The following is a 23,550-nucleotide window of genomic DNA, read 5'->3' as shown; positions in this document are numbered from 1 at the left end:
GTGAGTTACTTAATAAAGCAGATTGATGAACTTTTATCACGAGAAGTACTATTAACAGATTGAAACTACTCTTTAAGATAATTCATGGCATGATCAACATCAATCGGGACAAGTATATATCATTTTCTACACGCTCCAATACACTTAGCCAACATCCGTATTGTATGATTGAGCCGTTGCCGTGAAATATTCTTTTTCCAGTATTATTTTTTTGCTTGCACCTTCAAATATTTGAATAACTTACCCGCTGAAATAACAAACTCTAGTTCCCTAATTTCATTTCTTGATTCTGTACGAAAACATTTCAATGTTGAGTGAAGATTTTGTTTGTATTTGCTTGCATGTTTTTCCTTTCATGACATATTAATGTCATTTGGTTCTTGTGTTTGTTTGTTTGTTTGATGGCTATTTTGTAACCTCATGAATGTAACCATTTTTACAATGGTCCTGAACAAGGACTAGCAGTGTAAATAAATAAATAAAAAACATTCAGTTTTAAATTACTTTTAGCGGGGAAATTGACGTCACGTGACCTGATTCCACGTGGTCTATACGGCAATTTAGTTTCTCTAAATTTAGCAGGAAAATTGATGTCACATGACCTACCCACCAATTCAATTTCCCCGCTTAATTTAGCTGGGAAATTGAGGTAATATGAGTTTATGTCACGTGGTGCTAGAACGCGTCACGTATACCACACAAGCGCCAAGCAATTTGCCATACAAGTTTTAGTTAATTCCGTTTATTCAGACAATAGATATTGTATGCAACATCGAGGCAAAATACCAAATGGTCTAACGAGGCCTCGATGCCCCTATCAAAGAAGTGTAACCATTCATCAATGTCGGAAGCCGAACAAAACATGTAAAGAAACGGTCTAGCTAAGTTTAGTATACAAGTTACGAAAGAAGCATTTTAAAAATAAAATATCGTAATAGCAGAACAGTTGTACAAAAACATAAGTGCACTTTTTATTTATTCACTTATTCGACTTTATGTTCCTTTATCATAGCTTCTTTAGAACGACACTTGTATTTGGTCGGTGAAAGTGTAGATATGTGATGAATGCGTCAATGTAGCAGCACGTGTTAAAATTATTTGAAATCTGATACGCTAATGTTTGTGCGGTGATATTGGTCCTGATATTTTCGGTCGGGTTTTCCGTATATTAAAACGTCTCTGGACATCTCCACCGCGAGGTGGCCAAGAGCAATCGACCACGCGAGCTGCGCTCCGCCGATCAAGAAAGGCCGGCACAGAGGTTTGCACAGAGGATTTTGAGTCGCCGAGCGCGGCGATGGGAGACGATAATAAACTACGCGTTCAGTCTAAGAAATGCCTGCACGTCTACTTACCCCCAAAACACCCGATGATCTAATCGCCGCGATCTACAAAATCGGCTCAGCGAACATCTGTTTAGGCCTCAAAATTAAGTCCGCGCTGGCATTACGCAATGCAAGCATGACACTTTGCATTGCGTAATGCCACACCACAGACTTCATTTTTAGGTCTAAGCAGATGTTCTGCCTCATCATTCGATGAGCTGATTTCGTAGATCGCAGATAATGGCTCTTTGAGTGTTTTGCTGGTAAGTAGACCCGCAGGCATTTCTTAGAGTGTTGTTTAAGTGGGCTGTGTCATTCTCCGAGTCTGGTAGCAACAAGGGAAATCCTACACCTATTTCGCTTGATTTGTTGACTATAATTTTAGGGCGAGTAGTTTTTATCGATATCACACAGAGGGGTTCTGTGGTTATTGTCCTAACGTGCCCTTGCTCGGCAGAACATGGAGCAGAAGCTCGCGATGCGAACTAAGGCTGCAAAAGTATCAACTACATATGTAGCACCTTTGAGATAGTTTAGCATTGCACTGGTGTCCATTCGTGTACGTACGACTACGAGGTGCTTTTGAAAACCTTCATGATACTAGATGAAGCGCCAGAACATCCAAAGGGCGACTCTGCATTAGGAAGAAAAAGCCACCGTTCAAAGTAAGAAAGCTAACTTCCCACTAATTCATAGGCTACATGTTCTATAGGACATACCACATAAACATAAATAGCCGTGAACCTAAATAAATGTTTGCATTAAGCATATATTAGGAACAATCGGGCGATATATTAAATGAAGTGAACCGAAGTCAATTGCTGGGTATGTTCCTCACTGGACATTTTTTTCGTTCAGCTGATGAGGTCTAGTCGCATATTACTTCCGGCCAAAAATAAACACGTTTCATTTTTGTCCAAATAAATGTTAAAATCAAAAATGTAATTTCTACAAAATCTAGTTCTAACAATGAAAAAAAAAACACAAAAAACACAAGCACAGAATACTCAGATATTCTCCTGAAATGTCGTGTGACGATTGTGGGGTGGTGAGAGTCTCTCGAGGCTCACTCCATGATATTTCCAACAAATAAGTGCTATAATTGATATTCATGAACAAAACGTGATACGAAATTGCAAACCTTAGCACCGTTTCAACATATGGCAAATATAACTTGTCTCTCGTCTTCGTCCGTTCAGTTTTTTTTTTTTTTTTTTATCCGATGATGATGAATAAATACCAATATAAACCAAGCAGCCAATTTCTAAATTAAAAAAAAACATGTAATAAGTAACTAAACAATGTAAAGCTAACGAGGAAAACGAAAAAAAACAGGCATGTTGAAACCGGTAAAAAATTCATTGGCTATTCACCGAACTGGCTGACAGACCTGACTGCCGTGAAAGGTCTTTTCGCGTCATTTGCAACGCAGCCCGGGAACAGCTGATATTAATGATTGCACGGCAGGGGCACGCGAACGCACCCACCGCCCGATGGTGCGTAGCGGTGCAGGATCGTCGTATTTTATAGCCTTCCGTGGCGGTTATTAATTACCTATCAGCGGGCAATCGGGCAGACCGCGTGCTCGCCCAAACGATGCTTTCTCGCGAGACCGACAGGGGCACGACGCGCTCAAAAACAGTCGCTGTCACGGGAGGCCAGCAACCATCATTCTTCTGCGTCGGGAGCAAGAAAATGCACCGGCTCTAGCATCCACAGCACGTTTCTCGGACTCTAGGTAAAGTAGGAAACTAAATTGACGGGAACGGCAATGGTGCGTGGGTACCCACTCTGCATGTGCGCGGCTGCTCGATCCGAAGAAAGCGCAGCTTAGCACTCCGCATTTGGAGCATTGGAAGTCTAATAAATGATGGCGAATATATTTCTCGGCAAAGCACGTGGAATGTCATTCGCCGTGGGGGCGGGAAAGAAACAAACAAATCTAGAGACTGGAAAATACTGCTGATTTAACAAATGCGATTCACGCTGGGGCGATGCACGTGGCACGTTTTGCGCATCTATTAGCTATCAAAGTTATTTCAACGGCAGAAGACGCGGATAAACATCCTACAGAAGCAAAACGCGCGATGTGCATGTTTTGAAGTTCAACCCCGGGAAAAGAAAAAGAAATACGGCATCACCCTATATTATGCAGCATGGTACCGCCCATCGTCTCCATTTTCCACTCTTCAGTATAGGAAGTATTCACTGGCGGCCATAGCTGTGTGCGTGACTGCTGAGCGCGTGCAGATGGCGAGCTTCCACGGTTCTTTTGGAACGTGCATTCTCCACCATCAAGATTGCCGCTCTAAGCAGCCTATTAATATGGGCTCGTTCTGAGCATGCGCTCTAGGCACCACCCACAAATATGGCGTCCAGTGAATACTCCTTATACACGTTTCTAAGAAGACTCCTCTGTGCTGACATTTTAAACAAGGCCGGCTTTTTTTATTTTTATTGGAACGATGTTTTTTCCCAGGTAAGCTTTCCGCCATGTTGGGGTTGTGCTATAGGCCACGCCGTTCGGGTGCGCGAATGTGCACCAACCACTGTGTAGCACCAACCAGGAAATGCACTAGGCATGACGAGTTCTGTAACCTGTAAACATGTAGAAGAGAAAGCTATTGACGCTGCCAAAGGTTCCCGAGGGGCTGGGCCCGGAGATGGATTTTGGGTCTTGCTCGGACAAACGTATTCAGTTTGTGTGTGAAGCCCGTCTTGTACTCCTTGCGCGTAAGCAGTATGCAGCGTTCGCCGAAGACGTCAGCTGGACGTGCACCTTGGTAGCGGACTATTTCCCATCTCGGAGGAACACTGACTGGCAGCAATAAGGGTGTGAAAGAGCTTCTGGTGCATTCGCATATGCACTCTGAGACCAGATATTTTCCTTTCTGATTCTTAAATTTGTTGCTGGTTTGCTTGCGTTATTTATTTCTGGAGCTCGTTCGCAGTCGAAACAACACATGTATATTTTAAAACTAATGTTCGAGTGCCTCTCGGCGCTCACTGGCGTCTGCTTCAGCAAGAGATGCTTCGCAACATTGTGCGGCAGGAGGCGAACGCAACAACGCTTTGTTAAAGTGAACTAGGAGACGGGTAGCGAGCTCAGCGAACCCTCACCACTGCCGCACTTCGTGTTGACGGCACGAGAGGGCACCACTAAAGCATGGGTTCTGGTAGCGCATGCATCGCATAGCATTTGCTGCACTACTGGCGTTGTCGTCATCGTCGTCGACATCGATTCCGAATTAGACTTCAAGCGACATAAGCGACAGAAAACACGGCGGAAAAATCTGGACGGGAGCCAATTCGCGCTGACAAATCGCCAAGCCAAACCTGCACGACGCATGCCCTCGGAACGCTCAGATCCCCCAGCCCATGCTGCCGCAGCACCGCTGCGTACGTCCCGTACTTTTCCACGCTCGCCCAGTTACAGCAATGCATAGCGGGCGTGGGTGCCTGATCTTACCACTACTGGTCTAGTTCATTGTAACCTAGTCGCGCTGTTCGAGGTTAACCCGGGACCCCACTATACTCCGTTTCACCTCATGTTGTACCGCAGCGAAGGCTAGAAGCTCGAGCTCAAAGCGTTGGCAGCTAGCTGCCCTTGGTGCACGAGAGCTTGCGCCGCCGAGATGTGCCCTAGAGCAAGGAGCTCGCGCTTGTAGCCTTTCCTGCGGTACAATACAAGGTGAAACAGAGTATTGGCGACGTGCGCGACCGAAAGCGTCGCTGTGGTCGGCCTTCCGCGATTGGCCTAAAAGCTGACTATGACGTCGGAAACGGTATACCATTGACGGAAATAAGAGGAATAAAAGAACTTTAATTTCGACGGTGTTGGCAGTGTTGCTTTGAGAGCGCAATGATTTCAAGCTTCCACCATGCTATTTACAAACACCATCGAACTTGTTGTTCTCAAGGTAATGACGTCACAAGGGGGAACCATAGGAGGGCGCCACCAGAACATCTTGCCGCTAATAGCAGAAGTGTATTAGCGGCAAGTTGTTTTAGTGGCGCCCTCATACGTTCACCATACGTGATTCGTGACGTCATTACCTTGCGAACAACAAGTTCAATGGTGTTGTTAAGGAGCATGGTGGAAGCTTGAAATCATTGCGCTCTTAAAGCAACACTACCAACACCGTCGAAATTGAACTTCTTTCATTCTTCTTATTTCCGTCGATGAGAAATCCTTCGCTCACGTCATAGTCAGCATTCGGCCAATCGTGGATGGCCGACCACAGCGACGCTTTCGATCGCGCACGTCGCCAATAGACCCCTTCGAAAGTCACGTGTAGGTTATTAGAAGATCGGAGCCACTGCACAATTGCCGAAGAACTGTCATCGTGGAACGTGCAAGTAATTCCATAAGATAGCGAACGTCGAAGCGCGACCACACTGATCTCTATTGGAGTAGGCTGGATCGCAAAACGGGAGCCCGTCGGTGGCACCACCGGCAGCCATTGCTTGGCACCAGGCATACTTAGGAAGTAATCCGTTAAAAGTAACGGATTACTCGTAATCTGTTACTTTTTAAAGTAATTTTGTTATTGCCATGTTACTTTTTTTCTTGAAGTAATTTGTAATGTAATTTCGTTACAAAATATTGGTAACCGATTACTTCAATTATTCATTACTTGTTTTTAATATATGAGAATAATAGAGTAACTGGAGCAATACGAGCAGAACATTCAGCAGAATAAGGAGAGGAAGTTCAACAAAATAGAAAGCATCAGGGAGGGGGGAATAGCCGAAAAGGAAACACGATTTTTTTTATGACCTGTCACTAGAACCAGTAGAAAAACGGGCGAGGTATGTACAAATATTCGAAAGACAGAGATCAATTAAGACAACGCCGAATAGGCTTTTCGTCACCTTTCATCTGTTTTTCTTCTTCTGGGCCAGCTGACCAGTTCTGAACTCTCAGCCCAGCGTAGGCTGGTGGAGAGGGCCCAGGCAGCCAGCGCGGACCAGGGCTTCCCGGTCTAGAGGAAGCCCCCCACCGAGCCGGCGCCCAACCGTCAGTGCCTGAAGCTACATTTATTAAAAGTTTATTCCTCCTCCTCCTTCTTCTTCTGGCGGGTAGGAGAAAGCTCTTCGTGTTTATTTGTTTTTGTCTTTTACACCGTTTCACCCTTTCCAACTTCTTCGACGTCTCCCGTCACCTGTACAGACATCAAACACGGGTTCGTACCTTTTTGATTCACGGGTTCACAACTCACGTAACAGACGATGTATACTCGCGCGAGGGGGTCAAATTCTCTTTGTCCTTGACGTGCGCTACTGTATTCTTTTCTTCTGAGTTGGCTGGACGACAGCAGCCAGAGCATCTCTGCTAAAGCACTGCTCTCCTTTTTGGTGCAGTGGGTCTCCCTGCTGTGTAACGATCAACGAAGCACGATCAACACCGGCGACACGTGCTTTGCTACCGCCCCCGAATCCTCGTGGAACGCCAGAAGACAGCATGCCGAAGCACAACTGCCTCATGCAGACCCACCGGGCGTCACCATTGGAGGACTCCTTACGTCTGCATCTCCGACGTCATCAACTCAACCATCCTTAGGAGATCTAAAGAAGAACCAAACGCCCGTTCTCCTCAGTTGTCCGGACGACAGCAGCCAGAGCATGTCTGCTAAAGCACTGCTCTTCTTTTTGGTGCAGGTTGGTCCAAATTCTCATTGTCATTCTTATCGAAGCAATGACCTTTGTCTGCTGCTGTTTCCGAGCCAACAAACCCTGAGTACTGCGTTTCGTGAAAGTTTATGCTCTTTGTATAACTCTTTAATTCAGTGTGGGGGCATCGCACTCAACCGCGGTCCCACAGTAGAAGAGATGTTTGCTAAAATAATGGAATCACAAAAAAGTGTAGCAGATGATATCAATGAAATCAAGGAAAACCTTAGGAAAACTGAAGGCTCAATCGCTGCTCTCAACACAAGGCTAAGCATAGTGGAAGAAAAACTCGAAAAAATAAATGTAACAGAAGCAAAAACTCTTGTATGCGAAACCACAGTAGTAGCACTTGAAAGAACTATACACACACTTACAACAAAGCTGGACGATCTGGAAAACAGAGGCCGCCGAAACAACATCATTATACGTGGAATCAGTGAGCCCGACGGTGAAAACGAAAATAGCTTACTTGACGCTCTTCAAAAACTGTGTTTAAAGACACGCTTAGAATTACTATTAGTGGAATTGAGCGCCTGCACAGATTGGGAAAAAAACTGGAGGGTAAGACTCGGCCTGTGATACTAAAACTCGTTGACTTCAGGGAAAAAATGCTTATACTCAAAAATTGTCACAAACTTAAGAACACTAGTATCAAAATAAGTGAAGACTTCTCGAAACGTGTTCAAAACATCCGCCAATGTCTTTGGGAAAGCGCTGAGACTGAAGGATCGAGAGGCGAACGAATCAAACTCAGGTTTGACAAGATGATAATAAGCAATGTTACGTACGCATGGGACGATTCGAGGGGAGAGATACAGATTGTCGGAATTATCAGCATCTTCAGGGCGATGACCTTTAAAGAATAAACATTCGAACCTACACTTGATTAACCTGAACGCAAGAAGTATTGTTAATAAAACTGCTGAATTAGAACATATTCTCCTTACTAGAAAACCAGACCTGGTTGTTATTACTGAATCTTGGCTTCATCCCTCACAGTGAAATAATCCCACCAAGCTATAACATACTAAGAAACGATAGAGCGAGCAGGGGGGGGGGGGGGGCGTTGCCATTGTGATAAGATCTGGCATTCAATATGTTCGGTTGGACAATATCGAAAACAATGAATGAGTATGGTGCACTATTCAAATTAACAATATGCGCGTAATAGTTGGTGGAATTTATCGTACCCCAAACGCTGACATTACTTTTTTGGAAGACATAAAAGAATACCTTCTGCTTCACGTTAAAAACCACAATAAAGTAATTCTTGCTGGCGATTTTAACTTGGCCCACATCGATTGGAGAGCACTGCATGCGGGATAGAGTGGGGGCGAAAGTTCAGAAGCGCTACTTGATATCGCTTTCACTTTTGATCTCGATCAACTCGTATATGAACCCACAAGACTTCAGGGTACTTCACAATTTATACTGGATCTTGTTCTTGTGAGCCACGACTTCTCTGAAAATAGTACCACTGATGTTTGCGATGGTATTAGCGACCATAAGATGGTGGTCGTTTCTCTTCCATTAAACATGACGTACCGTAACTCGACACGTACTGTTTCCGTTTATGACTTTCTTAATGCGGACGACGTTTCTATATTAGATCACCTAGAACTCTCCCTCGATTCATTTCGGCAGCTTTCAGAAACTCAGAATGTGTGCATGAACGACTTGTGGAACTCATTTAAAGGAATAATTGAAGATTGCGTTGCTAAATATGTTCCAACAAAACACAAAAAAAAATAAACAAGAAGAACCCCTGGATCACACGTGAGATCATTCATATCGGCCGCAAAATTTCCCGGCTACGGAAAAACATAAAGAGGAACCCTTCCCTGGCAAATAAACAACTTCTCTGCAAATTGAACCAAACCCACAAATAAATGGTGTCCTCAGCAAAGTCAACATACTACAGCTATACACTACCAAATTTTTTGTCATCCTCGCCAGAAAAATTCTGGAGATACCTTCAACCTAAACGGAAAATATCAAATAACTTTTTAATTCACGAAAATTTCACCCAAGAAGCGTCTCTTATTGTAGATGCTCTAAATAGTAACTTTGTATCAGTCTTTACCTCTGATAATCGTTCGTTGCCACCAATCGAAAGTTTAGATCATATTCCAAGGATTGCCGAGCTGCACATTTCTGAAGAAGGTATACTGGCTCTTTTACTAAACCTTGATGAAAAGAAAAGCCCCGGTCCCGACATGATTCCCACAGCATTCCTAAAACGCTACGCGGAGTGGATCTCTAAATACCTTCGCATTATTTTTCAACAATCTTTATTGCTCGGGTTCCTGCCTGATGATTGGAAGGTTTCGAGAATCGTTCCTATCTTTAAATCCGGAAATGAAACAGACGTTGCGAACTATAGACCAATTTCATTAACGTCACAGTGTTGCGAAATTCTAGAACGTATCATATGCTCACATATTACTAATCATCTCGAAAACCACTCGTTATTAACAAAAGAACAACATGGTTTCAGAAAAGGCCTTTCAACCGTAACGCAACTACTGGAAACAAAACATTAATTTAGTGAGTGCATAAATAAACGTTCTCAAGTTGATATCATATTTCTAGACTTCGCGAAGGCATTCGACAAGGTTTCCCACGACAAACTTCTCGCTAAATTAAACGTTGTTCTTAAATCTGACTCATTATTGAAATGGTTTGAACACTACCGAAAGGGAAGGGAACAGTTCGTAACATACAACAATAAAGCTTCAGTTACATCGCCCGTAACCTCGGGAGTACCTCAAGGGAGAGTTCTGGCACCCATGTTGTTTTTAATATTCATCAATATTATAATTACCGGCATAAATGTTCGCATAAAATTGTTCGCAGATGACTGTCTTATATTCTGAAGTAAAATCGCGCAACGACCAGACAGCATTAAACAATAACCTAAACAAAATTTACAAGTGGTGCAGTGATTGGCAAATGACATTAAATGAAAACAAATGTGTGTGTATGACTATTTCACGTAAGAAACTCCCCCTTGACTTCAATTATGAGTTATCTGGTCCCAAACTAAACAAGGTAACAACCTTCAAATATTTAGGCGTCATTTTTTCTTCTGAACTTAAATGGAACCTTCAAATTGATTACATCGTAAAGAGAGCCAACAGGAAGTTATGGTTTCTGAAACGAACCTTGCCGGGTGCACCGCCTTCTACAAAATTGCTTGCTTATAAAACTTTAATCAGACCAATTCTTGAATATGCCAGCGTCGTTTGGGACCCCTTCACACAAAAGAACGTAAACAAACTAGAGATGATTCAGAGAAAAGCTCTTAGGTTTATATTTAACAAATTCGGAAGAAAGAACTCACCATCAAAATTAATGCTTCAAACGGGTTTAACATCGCTGTCATCCAGAAGAAAGATAGCCCGGTATAAAATGCTTTATCTAATCGTGAATGGAGCCATAAGAATACCTCAAGATAAATATATCGCTTTTTCCCAAAGGACCAACACTCGATTCACACACGACCCGAAAACAATTATTGAATGTCACTCTCGGGTAGATGCGTTTAAGTACTCTTCTTTTCCGCGTACTGCATCCGATTGGAACAAACTACCTCGAGATATAGTCAACTGTGAGTGTGTTTCCTCGTTTCTTAAGCAACTATTATCAACTGTATAAATATGATTTTCTTTTTGCAATCGGCGCCTCACTGTCAAAGGCGTTCCACTGTTAAAACTCTTGTGTCATATTTGCTACTGTCTGCAAGATAATCTTTTATGTAATTGTTCATGTACTGCTATGTGTATACTTGCCGACACACTGCTGTCAATTGTAGCTCAGAGTTTCTTTCGCGGCATTCTGGTGGCGGAGGCCTACACTTACATTGCAAGCATCTTGTATAGTCTTCATTCTTGTGCCACTCCTATTATATTCCATGTATTGAAATAATAGTATTGATAAATAAATAAAATTAAAAAAAAAAACAGGCGAAATACCCGAGTCAAAAGGGAGCTTTCGTAGATCGCTTCTTTAGCTCCGAGTCTTCTAGCGGAGGTAGACGCTGCTACTGAGCACGCGCACCGCTATCTTCAGACAATTCCAGGGATCACTTCCGGAGGCCGTAAGCTAGTGGGATGGCGGGTGTGGTTGCAGCTTTCGGTGCCTTGTTAGCTTGCATGTGAACGGAGTGCACCTAGACTCTTTCTCTTAAATAGAATATTTTATTGTTACACGGACTATCATAACACGGGCGTATGAGAAATGAGAAGTATTGGTTGTAAAACATTTTTGAAAAATATCAGAATTATTTTTATTGTTTTCTTGATAAGTGTACGGAAAAATAACGGGAATGTAATTTGTAACGTAACGAGTAAATTAACCTATTCTTTTTCAGCGTAAGTAATTTGTAAGGGTAATCCATTACATTTGAGGCTCAGTAATTTGTAATTGTAATCCACTATATTTTTCAAGTAGCGAGCAAAAGTCTGATACCAGGCAATACACGGAAATCTATGAAAGAAACACACGGAAATCTATGAAAGAAACACACAAAACTAGGACTGCTGAAGCTTGTACGCGGCGCTTGAAGGCGAGTGTTTTATGACGGGCTGTGGTTATTATATCGGGTTTTTGGAGATCGAATCGATATTTGTCAAGTGTTCGAACACCGATTAAAAAAATAAAATGTGCCGGAGCACCACCGACTGTGCCGGCGTCGCTCGCTCCAGCTTCTAAATGAATGACACGTTCAAGAACTGCAGGCTACGAGTTCTAGTTTGTCACATGGAAGCCCTCACTGCAGTTTAAAGCAAAAGCTTGCACCAGAAGTACTTTGTACAAGTGCTCGAAACGGTGCGAACGCCCTTCTAAAAGCATTCTAACTTACCGTCTCCTAAGCTCTGACGACTTTGAGATCCCGAACGACTCCACTTTGATTCTCCGCAAACCTTCACTCATTGTACTGCATCACAGTTTACTCCCAACTAAGTCGCAACCCTTGGCGCTCAACCGCACAATGTTTAACTAATAAAATATTGGTATTCTGACACTTTGGAAATTTTCGCCCAGAATATTAACTGTCACTCCCGAAAAACAAGGTAAAAGTTTCATCATCAAGAACAACCTACTAAGGCAAATTGCAGTTTTCCCCGTTTTTCCCATAGAGTCCGATGCGTTAGCTGGTGTCGAGCATTGGCTTCGGGTGGTGCCACTTGACCCCAGCAAGGCAAGCCTCGATTCGCGATCCAGCCAACTACAATAGAGATCAGTGCGCGGCCAGCGCTAGGAGCCAACGAGCTAATCAAAAAACGTCGAAAGTGCAATGTCACTGCGCTTATCACCTTTTTCTTTGTGTGTGTCTTTTTGCCTTCTAGCTTAACCCAACGTATAGAGTGTGCCGTGACGTTGCGGATTCAGTTATCAATTGTGCAGGAATTCCTCAGCTGCCTACAGAGTGGGATTTTCGAAATGAAGTTTATAAAGGTAGAAATGTTTGCTCGTAGATAGATGGCCAGAATTATTGTTTGCTATCGTTTCGTCTTTTTTTAGGGGTAGGCGGAGGTTACTGGGGGGGGGGTCACCCTCGATGTCAGTGTTTACACGACAAAGATAATGCACTTGTAGATGTGGAGTAGGTACATGGAGTTGGTGAACTGTACGCAATGGGCACTCGCTCAGAGGACGTTGAAAGCGTTTTATATAGACCTCATGTGGCTTCAACGCTTTGCGGCCTTTTGTGCACTTGAACACCTTAGGAGTACGTCCCATCTTACTTCGCACAGTGCCGTTGTAGGGCGAATTATGAACAGACTAAATAGTGTTTCAGCAGGGCATACAAAAGTGTCTCATGTGAGCTCAGCACGCGAACCGGGCTCATAGTTCAGTTAAAGAATCCATCGAGACACTCGCATCTGATGTATTCCGGGGGCTCTAAACTCGTTAAACACAAAGTTGGGCCCGAAGTTGACGGAGCGCACCGATTGGACAATCACGGCGATGACTTCGCGCTTTTGTCGTCAGTGTCCAATCGGCACGCTCCGCGAACTTTCGGCTCCGACTCTTTGTATGACGAGTTTAGGGCCCCTGCAGGGTCTTTAAATTTGTCAAACACAAAGTTGTAGCCGAAAGTTCGCAGAGCCCGCCGAATGGGTGCCGGCAGTAAAAGAGCAAAGTCATCGTCGTGATAGTTCAACCAATGCGCTCCGTCAACATCAACGCCAACTTTGTGTTTGACGAGTTTAGTGCCCCTGGGGCTCTAAACTCGTCAGAGACAAAGTTGGGGCCGAAGTTGACGGAGCGCACCACTATCGCGACGGTTACTACGCGCTTTTTGTCGCCAGCGTCCAATCGTCGCGCTCCGCGAAATTTCGGCTCCAACTTTGTGTTTGACGAGTTTAGGGCTCCTGGGGCCCTAAACTCGTCAAACACAAAGTTGCAGCCGAAAGTTGGCGGAGCGCGCTGATTGGACGTCGGCGAAAAAATCGCCAAGTCATCGTCGTGATAGGCCAATCGGTGCGCTCCGTCAAGTTCGGCCCCAACTTTGTGCTTGACGAGTTTAGAGGCCTTGCAATAGTTTAGTTGGCTTTGACACAAAATAGATAGTGTTGTCTTTGTGGGTTTACTCTAACTGGCGAAGCCAATCACGCGCAAGAAACAAGCGCAGGGTCACGGCGCATTAATTGTGCGTTATTGGTTTAGTCGGTGATAGAAAACGCATAAAGACAATGAGCGCCGTAACGATGCACTTTTGGTGCGGGTTGATTGGCTCCTTCGCCTCGTAGCGTTGGCAGCGGTCGGACTTAGAGGGAAACTAACTATGCTGAGAGGAAGCTTGTCTGTGTCTTGCGCAGGACGTCGAAAAAACACCGAACTCTGATTGACAGTGACTAAAGGATAGTGGGTAGACTTCGAAGCGAGTTGCTTTGAGGTCTACCCACTATCCATCATTCAAAACCAATCAGAGCTCGGCTTTCTGACGTCACCACAACCCCTGCAAAAGAAGCAGACGAACTTGCGCTCCCCATAACTTTCAGCTGCATTATTTCCATCTCAATCTGATTCATATTAATATATTATGCTGATATAACTGTAGCTCAAAACATGCCATTAAGCCTGCGAACCGAGAGATATGTAATAAGCTAGGCCCGTTCACACTAGACCGATTCCTTTGGCGTTTCAGTGAGGCAAATCTTAGTGAAATGTTAGTTTTCATTAACAGAGCGCGCAAGGTATAGCAATAATCGAGGTTTAATTTACGCGCTACACGGTGAAATATGCGAAGGTAAGAGAAAAGGCATCGACCAATTTTGCAAATTTTTTTATCTTCCAGCGGTTGTATACTGCACTGGCTGAATTGCTCGCGACGTCAGACGGACATTGAGGCTGACTGATCTCCGACTGTATAAACATGGACACCATATTTTTGTGTGCTTATTGACCCGTAACTACGACAAGTTTTTGTAAACGAATGCGCTAAGGTCTTACGCAACGTTCGTATTTTTTTACTAGTCTGCGAGTATTTCTGAAAACGCGCATAGTGAATTTTAAAACCCTCACTGATGTCGCATCTTTACACTTAGTGAAAGATCACATATGACCGCAGCAGAGTCGTCCATATCGTCACCTCTCCCGCCGTCGACTCTAGTTGTAAGAGCTTAAGAAACACGGGTATCTTATCATCGCTCCAGATTCAGCCCGATTGGGGCATTCATCGATAAGAATGAAGAGGGGCGGATCACGAAAGAAGAAGTGCGAACATGATAAGCAACCCCCTGATTTTCTTCGGCTGTCAGCGGTATAGACAATACAGCTTGGCCCATCACATTGACACTAATCCACTATCCGCGTTCTCGGTGGATTGAGCGATCACTGCATGCACAGCTTACGTGGATTTCATCACCAACCTAGAGCCCCATTTCACACAGTGTATAAGAAAAGTGCGTTAATTTTTATCCAGGTCACACACCATAAACGAATTGCTGCGAATAAAAAAAAGAGCAGTATGCAAATTTCGTCATACGGTGGATCCTTCCTTTTCACTTGCTCTCTGCAATTTTCCAACTCATAGCCGGACCAGCTATTAAGCATGCAGAGCTATGTAATCTCAGACCCTCGATATCCCAGAAAGGTATTACATGCACGACAGTTTCTCTCCTTTTTACTATCACATGGTTGCGCAAGTGAATGTTTCATTTGTTTCAAAGCCTAAATTTAAATATTTTTTTAAAAATATTATATGGGATTGGTAGCGCTTCTATTTCGATACGGTTGCAGTTGTCTAAATTTGTTTTCAACAAAGGGTTGCGGTTAGATATAATCTGGTTGGAAGCTCAAAGGGAACGCCGAGATGTATCAATTGGGAGTATTCACTGGCGGCCATAGCTGTGTGCGCTGCTGCTGAGCGCGTGCTGACGGCGAGCTTCCGCAGTCCTTTTGGAGCGTGCATTTAGCACCATCAAGGTTGCCGGTCTTAGCAGGATATTAATGTGAGCTTGTTCTGAGCATGCGCTCTTAACAGTGACCTCAAATATGGCGTCCAGTGAATACCTTCTATAGACCAGATATTCTAGAACAATCACAACGTTATTTTTCGGTATTTTCTTTTTCAACTTGCACAAACCACGCTTTTTTCGCATTCACACAACACTGAGTACGATACTTCTTTGTGTTTAGAGACACGATTCGTAAATGTGCTGAGCTGGCTTTAGACGCGATACAGACTTACAGCCCTGTTATACTGTGACGTTGAGCGTAGCAAACGTGGCGTAGCGCAACGCACAGGGATGCGGCTTGGTCGCATATATCGAGTTTCCGCTCGCCGGCCAATGAAAGGCGCGCATTCTGCGCTACGCTCAGTTAGCTGCACTCAGCGTCGGAGTATATATAATAGAGCCTCTAAGAGTTATTTTCCCGACATAAGGTCGCTGTATTCAGTCAGGTATACCTTGCCGCGCTGACAGCCTCTAAATTATACATTTGTTCTCTAACCTACTCCGTCTCAATTGCTAATGTGCAAGACTACGGTGTGCGGAGGGAACTCTGAAAAAATATTTTACGCTTATTAATCATTTGGTGTCTTGCGTGGGCATTCTCTAAAGCCGGTGTCAAACTGATCATACATCACACAACGGACAGTCTGCAAACGCGAGTCACCGCTATATCCGTGGTTAGAATGCCGCGTGCCAAGTTTATTCCTTGAACTCATTGACACGTGGCATTCGAAGCACGGATCTCGCAGTGACTCGCGTTATAATCTGAATGCAGACTGCCTTTTGTACGATGTATAACCTGCGTGACCCTGGCTTAAATGCTGGTTTGCACAGCACCGTAGTCTTACGTTATGTTTCAAAATCTTACGTAGAGTTCACCGAGACACCTGTTCTTCATATCAAGCGTGGTTACCAGTTCAAGGGAAAAGCCTGGCACGCGGCATTCGAGGCACGAATGTTTTGGTAACTTATACGTAACTTAAGAAAACTCAAGGAAACCGTGCTGTGTGAACCAGCCTTAAAGGCGCGCTCAACATACGAGAGGACACTTAATAAAATCCACGCTTTGTCTTTTTCGGGGGCGTTCACACGTGAATGGCCGGCGCGGCCCTTGGTGGAGCAGCGACATGGTGAACGATTTTGGCGCCTCCTTAGATTTGGGATTAGTAACTATAGCTCCGTAAGACTTGGTACAGTTAGTATTTACCACCCCCGATAAACGCTTTCGGGGCATTTTGTTTAATCAATCGCTAGTCTAGTATCATTTTGTCTACATTCCTTCGACAACACAAGATGTGACGAATTCGCGGAGCGATTTGAGATATTTACTGCTAATATAGTCTAATATCATTTGAAGTCATAAAACTAAGAAGAGACAACACCTACGGTTGCTGAGAACTAAAAAAACGCAGTATGTGCCTTTCCAAAAATTATCAATGAGTTTCTATTGAGTTTCGAATGTATTCGTTCGGATAATAAGCAACTTAGTAGCAACTCATTGATATTTTTTTTAAGGGTAGCGATAGGAACGCCAAAGAACGAACAGCGAAGCGAGGACCGTGAACCTAATTAGCACGCCCCGCGTTTGTTAGGATCTCAGTAACTACAGCAGTACATTTGATCGTGCTTCGATGGTTGAAACAGCGGTCTTTGAGTGACGGGTGTCACACCTATTAATGTCCTTGGTGGAAAGTTGGCTTTTCCAGAGGCGGCATTAGCTGCGCAACAAGAAAGTCTTGCCTCCCAGAAAAGCGACCTGTGGTTGGTGCTCAAAAATATTTAAAAAAATCAAGATGCAGGAAAAAAAAACATACACATGTTATTAGTGTTTATGTGCTGCGCAGAGATGAAACTTCCCAGTCAAATAGGACGAGAAAGAGGAGATAATGAATGAAGTGTTGAAAAGAAGCGATGGAATGGAAAACTCGAGTAGGGCGCAGTTTTTTTGGAGACAAAATGTGGTTTTTGTCTAGAAACTTGGAGCCTTAATAAACCTTAAGAAGCCATGGAAGAGCTAAACTTGATCTCAGAGCATTGGTATATTGACACCAATTTGCCAAACAAGTGCCGAAGTTAGGCATCATTTTCCGATTTTTGTTTTTCCAATTTAGGCCTAAATTCCTAAACAAAGTGCCAGATTCTGCTGGTTCCGCTGTTCTTACGTGGCATGTTTGGCTCAAGTCTGGTACTTTAGCAATTATCTGGTGAGCGAAAGAAAAAGAAAGCCGAATCAGCACCAAAGAAAAAATTTGTACTCTGGCACTAACTAACGCCTTAGAACATAACCGGATTAGGCCCATAGAATTGCCAAGCCATGTGCCAATGGACCTTTTCCAAGAAGCGCCCTGCGCACGCGCGAACGCGCGAACGCCCGATGCCAAGCGGCGGAAGTAGGCACGAAAAATCGAGGAAATTCTGAAAGAGGCTGTGGATCAGCAAGTATAACACGTAATTGCAGCATATATATAATTGTGTTACACGAAAAAAGAAAGTGGACGAAAAGAAAAACACGACGTTTGGGTGGACGCCACGGATACCCCTCTTTACAGTCGCGTTGGGCTTGCGACGCAGCTCAGAGAGCGAAGAAACTGGTAGCGTAGCTCCCATTACCGATTGGTAGCGCAGGTAGGTCACTTCCTCGACTTTTAGTTCGCGCAGCCACCACCTGGCGCCGTCAGTATGTGGAAAAGGTCCATTTAAGCGTTTCTCTGGCGTGCCATACCTCCGTTAGTAGAATGTCTGTTTCGAGCCATCTGCTGGCGGTGCATAGAACTAAAACGACAGCGACAGATTTTCCATCTAAATATAATTGGCGTTTCCAGATGTTAAAATAATCGGCGGCATTTCACGCAGCCCCTAAACTTCTGCTCGGAGTCAATTATTCGCGAAGCTTAAATCAACCTTTAGGAATACCCTGGGAGAGACATGGCGTTTCAGAATCAAGGAGGATTACGTAAGACGGACGAGAGCAGTTTAAAGAGAACTTGCCATGCACCGTAAGGCTGCCTCGATAAATTCTCGGAGCCGCGAAGTCAAGGTCTTCCGTTCATTGAGGTGTGTGTCGCCGTTGAGGGAAGGAAGTCCGGGGAACTCCCAGTGCGCCCTCCCGCTATCAGACATAACATATTCGTTTATAATGTAGACGTTTAGACTTGCATGTAGAAAGTTAGAAAATTTTCACCTATTTCGAAATGCGTCAAATATGTTAGAATTTTACTAACGTGAGTGCCCCAAAAAATATAACTATTCTGCTCATGTCGGAACATATCGAACAAAAAGTTCTGCTTAGGTTGTTCGTCTAAATTTGTACTCTCCTGCATACTGCGTATCACGAAACAAACGTGTCTCTGGACCGCACTAACACGCCTCAAAAAATAAGATAAAGAGGATGCTCACTTTTTTCTTTTTTTGTTCACTTCTCTTTTTGAATCTCTTAAGAAATAACGAAATGACGTTTGTATGAGAATCCCCTCTAAGCTACCATTCAATGTTTTTCTAAAATACATCGTACCCGCTTAATCTTAAAAATACGCAAAAAAACTATTTGTAGGTGATTTTGGCATTTAATCGGTCGAGTATTTGACGCTCAAGAAATAACATAAGAACGTTTTTAAAAACGTTGCGCCCGTATATAATACTTTCATATTTCTCCGTGTCTTCAAAACCACGAAACCATTTAATTGCTCTAATCGATACTATATGCACTCAATTCCAAAAGAAAAAAATTAAAAATATACGTGTATTGTCACCGAACGCTTAAAAAAGGCAGGGTGTGGCAAGTCCTAAGAAATTCATTATTGAAGCTCAGCGAATCAGGATGGGGTATTTGCTATTAAGACTGTCGAAGAACCAATCACGAAGCAAGAAGCGTGAACACATTAGAGGAAGTGTCCGGTGGAAACGGGAGTTCTAAAGATCTTGTGATGAATACCTGGCGGGAGCCTGATGATTAACTTAGGCCTTCGTCTTTATGCCATTTAGCTACAACCCAATTTAGTGTAATCAATGAAGGATACCAAACTCCAGAACGAATTTTGCAAACTTATCCATGGCTGTGCTCCCACGCCTGATGCGACGTCACACCAGGATCGCAATTCAGTTCCTATGCCTCATTTCTACGTGGGAACACAGAGCTCCCGACGCCAGCGCAGCGTTCCATTTTACTCGCCACTGTAAATCTTGCGGTGAAGTGTAAAGCACGACAACCGCACAACAAAAATCACTTTCATGCACAAAAAAAAAAAAGAAAGAAAAGCTTTTAGCACAGCAACCAGGGTGAATTACACGTAACGCTCACGCGGAGGACCAAATTTGAAGGGCGCTTCAGTTCGGCGTGTTCTTTGCGTTATGTTAGGTCAGAGCCTCCGTTGCTCTGAAACTGGAAGAGGAAAACGCCGTTTACGCACACTTTGTTTAAAATATAATTGCTCGTCCAGGGAAGCACACAAACTTCGTATTTGCCGTGGAAGGTGCTCCTACAACCATTAACAAATAGGTCTAAATGTTTTCTTGACTAAGAAATTTTACCGGACAATCCCTTTAAGTCAAACCCTGCGCTTTTGAAGCTTCAGTGGCCATGGTGTTAGATATTCGCTCCAAGCGACATAAACCATTGCCCCAATTGAGTGGCATTAAAACGACTCCAGCTCGTGAACGACCCACAGAGCAATCAGTCTAGGTTCTGTCACCGGGCGCATGCCAATGTTCATCAAACCCGCGAGCGTGGGTTGATGATCCTCAAAGCGCTCGTTGTGCGTCAGGACTGAGCTGGACAATTTACGTCACTGCACTAATTGGTCATGAATCTAAAACTCACATATCCGCCGACGTGTTGTTTGAGTATCTTATGAGTGCAAGACGAGCGATAACGCAATGCACGTGTCCCAATGCGTGGGTAACACGTTGAGATGTGAGGGTTTCGGAACCGGAACGCTAAGGGTGCGTTTACACAGCCTGCGAATTGCCGAGTGGATATGCGCAGGTGGCGAGCGGATTTTGGAGTCAAGTGGCAAAATCAGCTCGTCACTGGCGGACAGTCTGGATTTATCCGGGACTTATTTCCAATTTTTTTTTCTCCAGCGATGAGTCCATTTTGCCACCCAGCTGCAAACTCCACTCGTCGCAGGCGCGTATTCGCCCGCGAATCTGCCCGTGTAAACGCACCATATATAGAAAGCATACTGGTAAATTAAAGCTAATTTGCAAATAATTTCGTACATACGTTTTAATTAGATTCCGTGTAATTTACTTAGACTCTTCGTTATCGGAAGTAACGCTTACTAATGAACTCTTTTTTTTTTAGAAGAAAGTAAATTATTTTTGCGGCTTCACTGTTTTACATAAATCTTATGTTTCCTTATGCTTTAAAATGTAATCTTTAAAGTACGGGAGTTTTTCATAAAATAAATCTTGTTATTCCAAGTCTCGCTGAAATGAGACGATATCTTCATTACCTCACAAAAAACATCCGGAATAGAAAAAAATAAATAAAAATCCAAGGAAAATATTTAACAGCTGTGCGCTCCCAATTGGTCAAAGTTCATGTATAATTCATAGATATTATTGTTACGAAATTAATCGTCAGCTTTTCTGTGGACCATTTGGCGTAAGCAATGGACGTTACGGTAACTTATAATGCCAGCTGCTTTTCCCTGGCTCTAGTGGTGTTCAGTTGGGAGGGTTAGGGCAGTTTATGCTTGGAGTTGGATATCCGAGATCGCAACACACGTGATTCTCAATATTTTTCTGCGGGCGTAGAGAACTTATGTTTATTGTCAATCAATCTTGACGCGCCTCCCTATTATTTTGCTACTTTTACTAAAATATCAGCCTATACGTACTGCCTCATTTCGTTTCAGAGCAGCACGGAGTTCAAGCAAATTTGGTATTTATTGATAGGCTCACACTTCCGAGCATCAAAGTAAAATTAAGCACAACTGTCAATATCCCTAGCCGTGTTGATTAAAGTTACATGCATTCCAGAAACAAACTCACTTTCAAAATGGTTCGGATTCCTATCAGGCGAAAGTATGAACATTTGTTTGCGCGAGGGGTCACACACCAACAACAGTTCAGAAACGAGATCTTAAGATACCACATTTTCAAAGCAAAACCTTAAGACATATCGCGACGTTTTGTCAGCAACACAATGCCGCAAGGCGAGTCTCAACACAAGCAGAGCGCATTCTTCGAAATCTAAACTGATGCGATAATAGAGATCTCCCGATGATTATGTTATTATACACGTTTTCTAAAGGATATAATTATACTATGTGCAAATATTTTCGCGCTAAAAGCAAGTAATACAGACAACGCAAAACCTTAGCGCTAATACTGTTAGTAAGGCAAGTCGAGCGTCGATACCACACTCTCTGGAAGCTTGATTAGCGCAGTATGGCTCAACTTATTATATTGATGTCCCTTCGCGATTCGTCCTTCGGGGGCCTTCTTGTCGGGGAATGCCACAATATCATTGACAACCGAGCGATAATGACATGCAAGGGAGTCGCCCCATCCTGCCTTTCTTAAACTGTCGGAAACTATACAAAAAAAAAAAAGTTTGATTTTACAAAGTTTTTTTTGTGTGTGTTTTTTAATTCAGAAAAGGAGTATCTCACGTATGGAACCGCCATAAATGGGTCTAGCGCGCGTGCACCTTAACGCCACACTATGGCAGCACATTGTGTCACTCTCTCAAACTAAATTAGCCAAGTTTCTTTTTTTTTCTTCTTTTAAGAGAACAGCTTGCGCGGCAAAGGAGGGAAAGTGAGACTGTCATTCTCCCCCCGTCATTCCCAGAAGGTACGCGACGAGACGCACGCACGCGGCGTCGAGAGTGGCGACGGTCCGAGGCACCAACCTGTTAGATTCTCCGCCCAGAGATCCGACGGGGGAGCGAAACGAGGCGGCGGCGGCGCAGAACCAGCGCGGGCAGCCCACTCCGGAGGCAGGCACTCCAAACACTAGCGGGCTCGAGTCGCGCTCCGAGCAAACCCGTGGAGCGCCGCCGACGCTTCGATCGCGCCACCAGCGCCGCCGCACTCTTCGCTGCCGCAGCCGCTGGGGTTTGTGACGTAGTGCGGTGTTCTTCGAGGCAAAGCGACGCCCAAGTCGAACAGAAGGCCGGAGTCTCCGATTGACGCTCAACACATGAGAAACGTGGGCCTTTTCATCATTGTAAACATTGAGAATGGAATCCCGCGACAAAATAAAGAAATAGATGGAGGGATGACGTAAAATCAAATATATGGCGAAAATGCACGGCACTTTGTACCGGTGGTTGATGTTATTCTTATTTTGCATTTTATGTTCGTAAAGGTCCGCCGAGATACCGCACCTACCAGGTGGCACGTATTCACGTCTGGTCCAAAGACCGAACTGACATTTGAATGGTTCAAAGAAACCTCATGAAAGCTACGGTGGCTGGTCAGGGAATCCCGCGTATCGGAAAGATCTGTAGCAGCAAGGAGAAAATAACACATGTCGACTGCATGCTTGGAAGAACACTTACTGAGAAAAGTATCGTTTAAAAATACTCTTCTTTTTTTTAAGAGCAATCAATATATATACAACTTCTTATAAAAGTGTGTGAAGGTGCGTTTATTGCTGTGTTTGCGTGTTATGCACGCGCACTTTCTGGCTGGCTGAGATCGGATGCGAGCGCTTGCTGAACTGTGATTTTTGTAAGCAGTGTAAACGTGTAAAATTTCTCCTCGACTTTCCTGTCTTCTGAAGGCCAATTTCGTGAACTTGCGCGCAAGAAGATATTCCTGCCAAAAAGCATGCGAATGGGCAGAGCGATGAATCGACTATCAGCAGAAATAAATGGACGGAAGTTGTGCCTGCGGCCTTTTAACGGGTCTTCGAGAAAACCAACCGAGTATGCGACGTGACGCACGGCACCGTCCGAGCCAATCAAATGACCGACTGAGAGGTTTGCGCTGCGGAAAAGTTGTTTGCGCTGCTGACAGTTGTTTGCCCGGGCGTTCAGTGATGCTAGGCTAATATCACCGAAGATGGAGCACCTCTGGTCCATAGGAATGTGCACACTAACTTGAGCTTCCCCGTGATATCGTGAGGGCCCCGGG

The 23,550-nt window shown here is 44.0% G+C and overlaps 1 protein-coding gene across 1 annotated transcript in view; it reads right to left on the bottom strand.

The window, feature by feature from the left end:
* Positions 1 to 22,765, bottom strand: part of LOC121836999 — a gene marked incomplete in the record, with an annotated part of 283,006 nt that extends 260,241 nt beyond the window's left edge. The window contains 2 exon segments of the mRNA XM_042292201.1: positions 22,323 to 22,425; positions 22,730 to 22,765. Of these exon segments, the coding sequence (XP_042148135.1) occupies positions 22,323 to 22,425; positions 22,730 to 22,765 (139 nt within the window).
* Between the last annotated feature and the right edge of the window lie 785 nt (positions 22,766 to 23,550).

The sequence above is a fragment of the Ixodes scapularis genome, unplaced genomic scaffold (assembly GCF_016920785.2).
Source record: "Ixodes scapularis isolate PalLabHiFi unplaced genomic scaffold, ASM1692078v2 PGA_scaffold0__279_contigs__length_252992795, whole genome shotgun sequence".
Taxonomy (NCBI): domain Eukaryota; kingdom Metazoa; phylum Arthropoda; class Arachnida; order Ixodida; family Ixodidae; genus Ixodes; species Ixodes scapularis.
The sequence above is the reverse complement of the archived record's forward strand: the minus strand, read 5'-3'. Positions and strand labels throughout refer to the sequence as shown.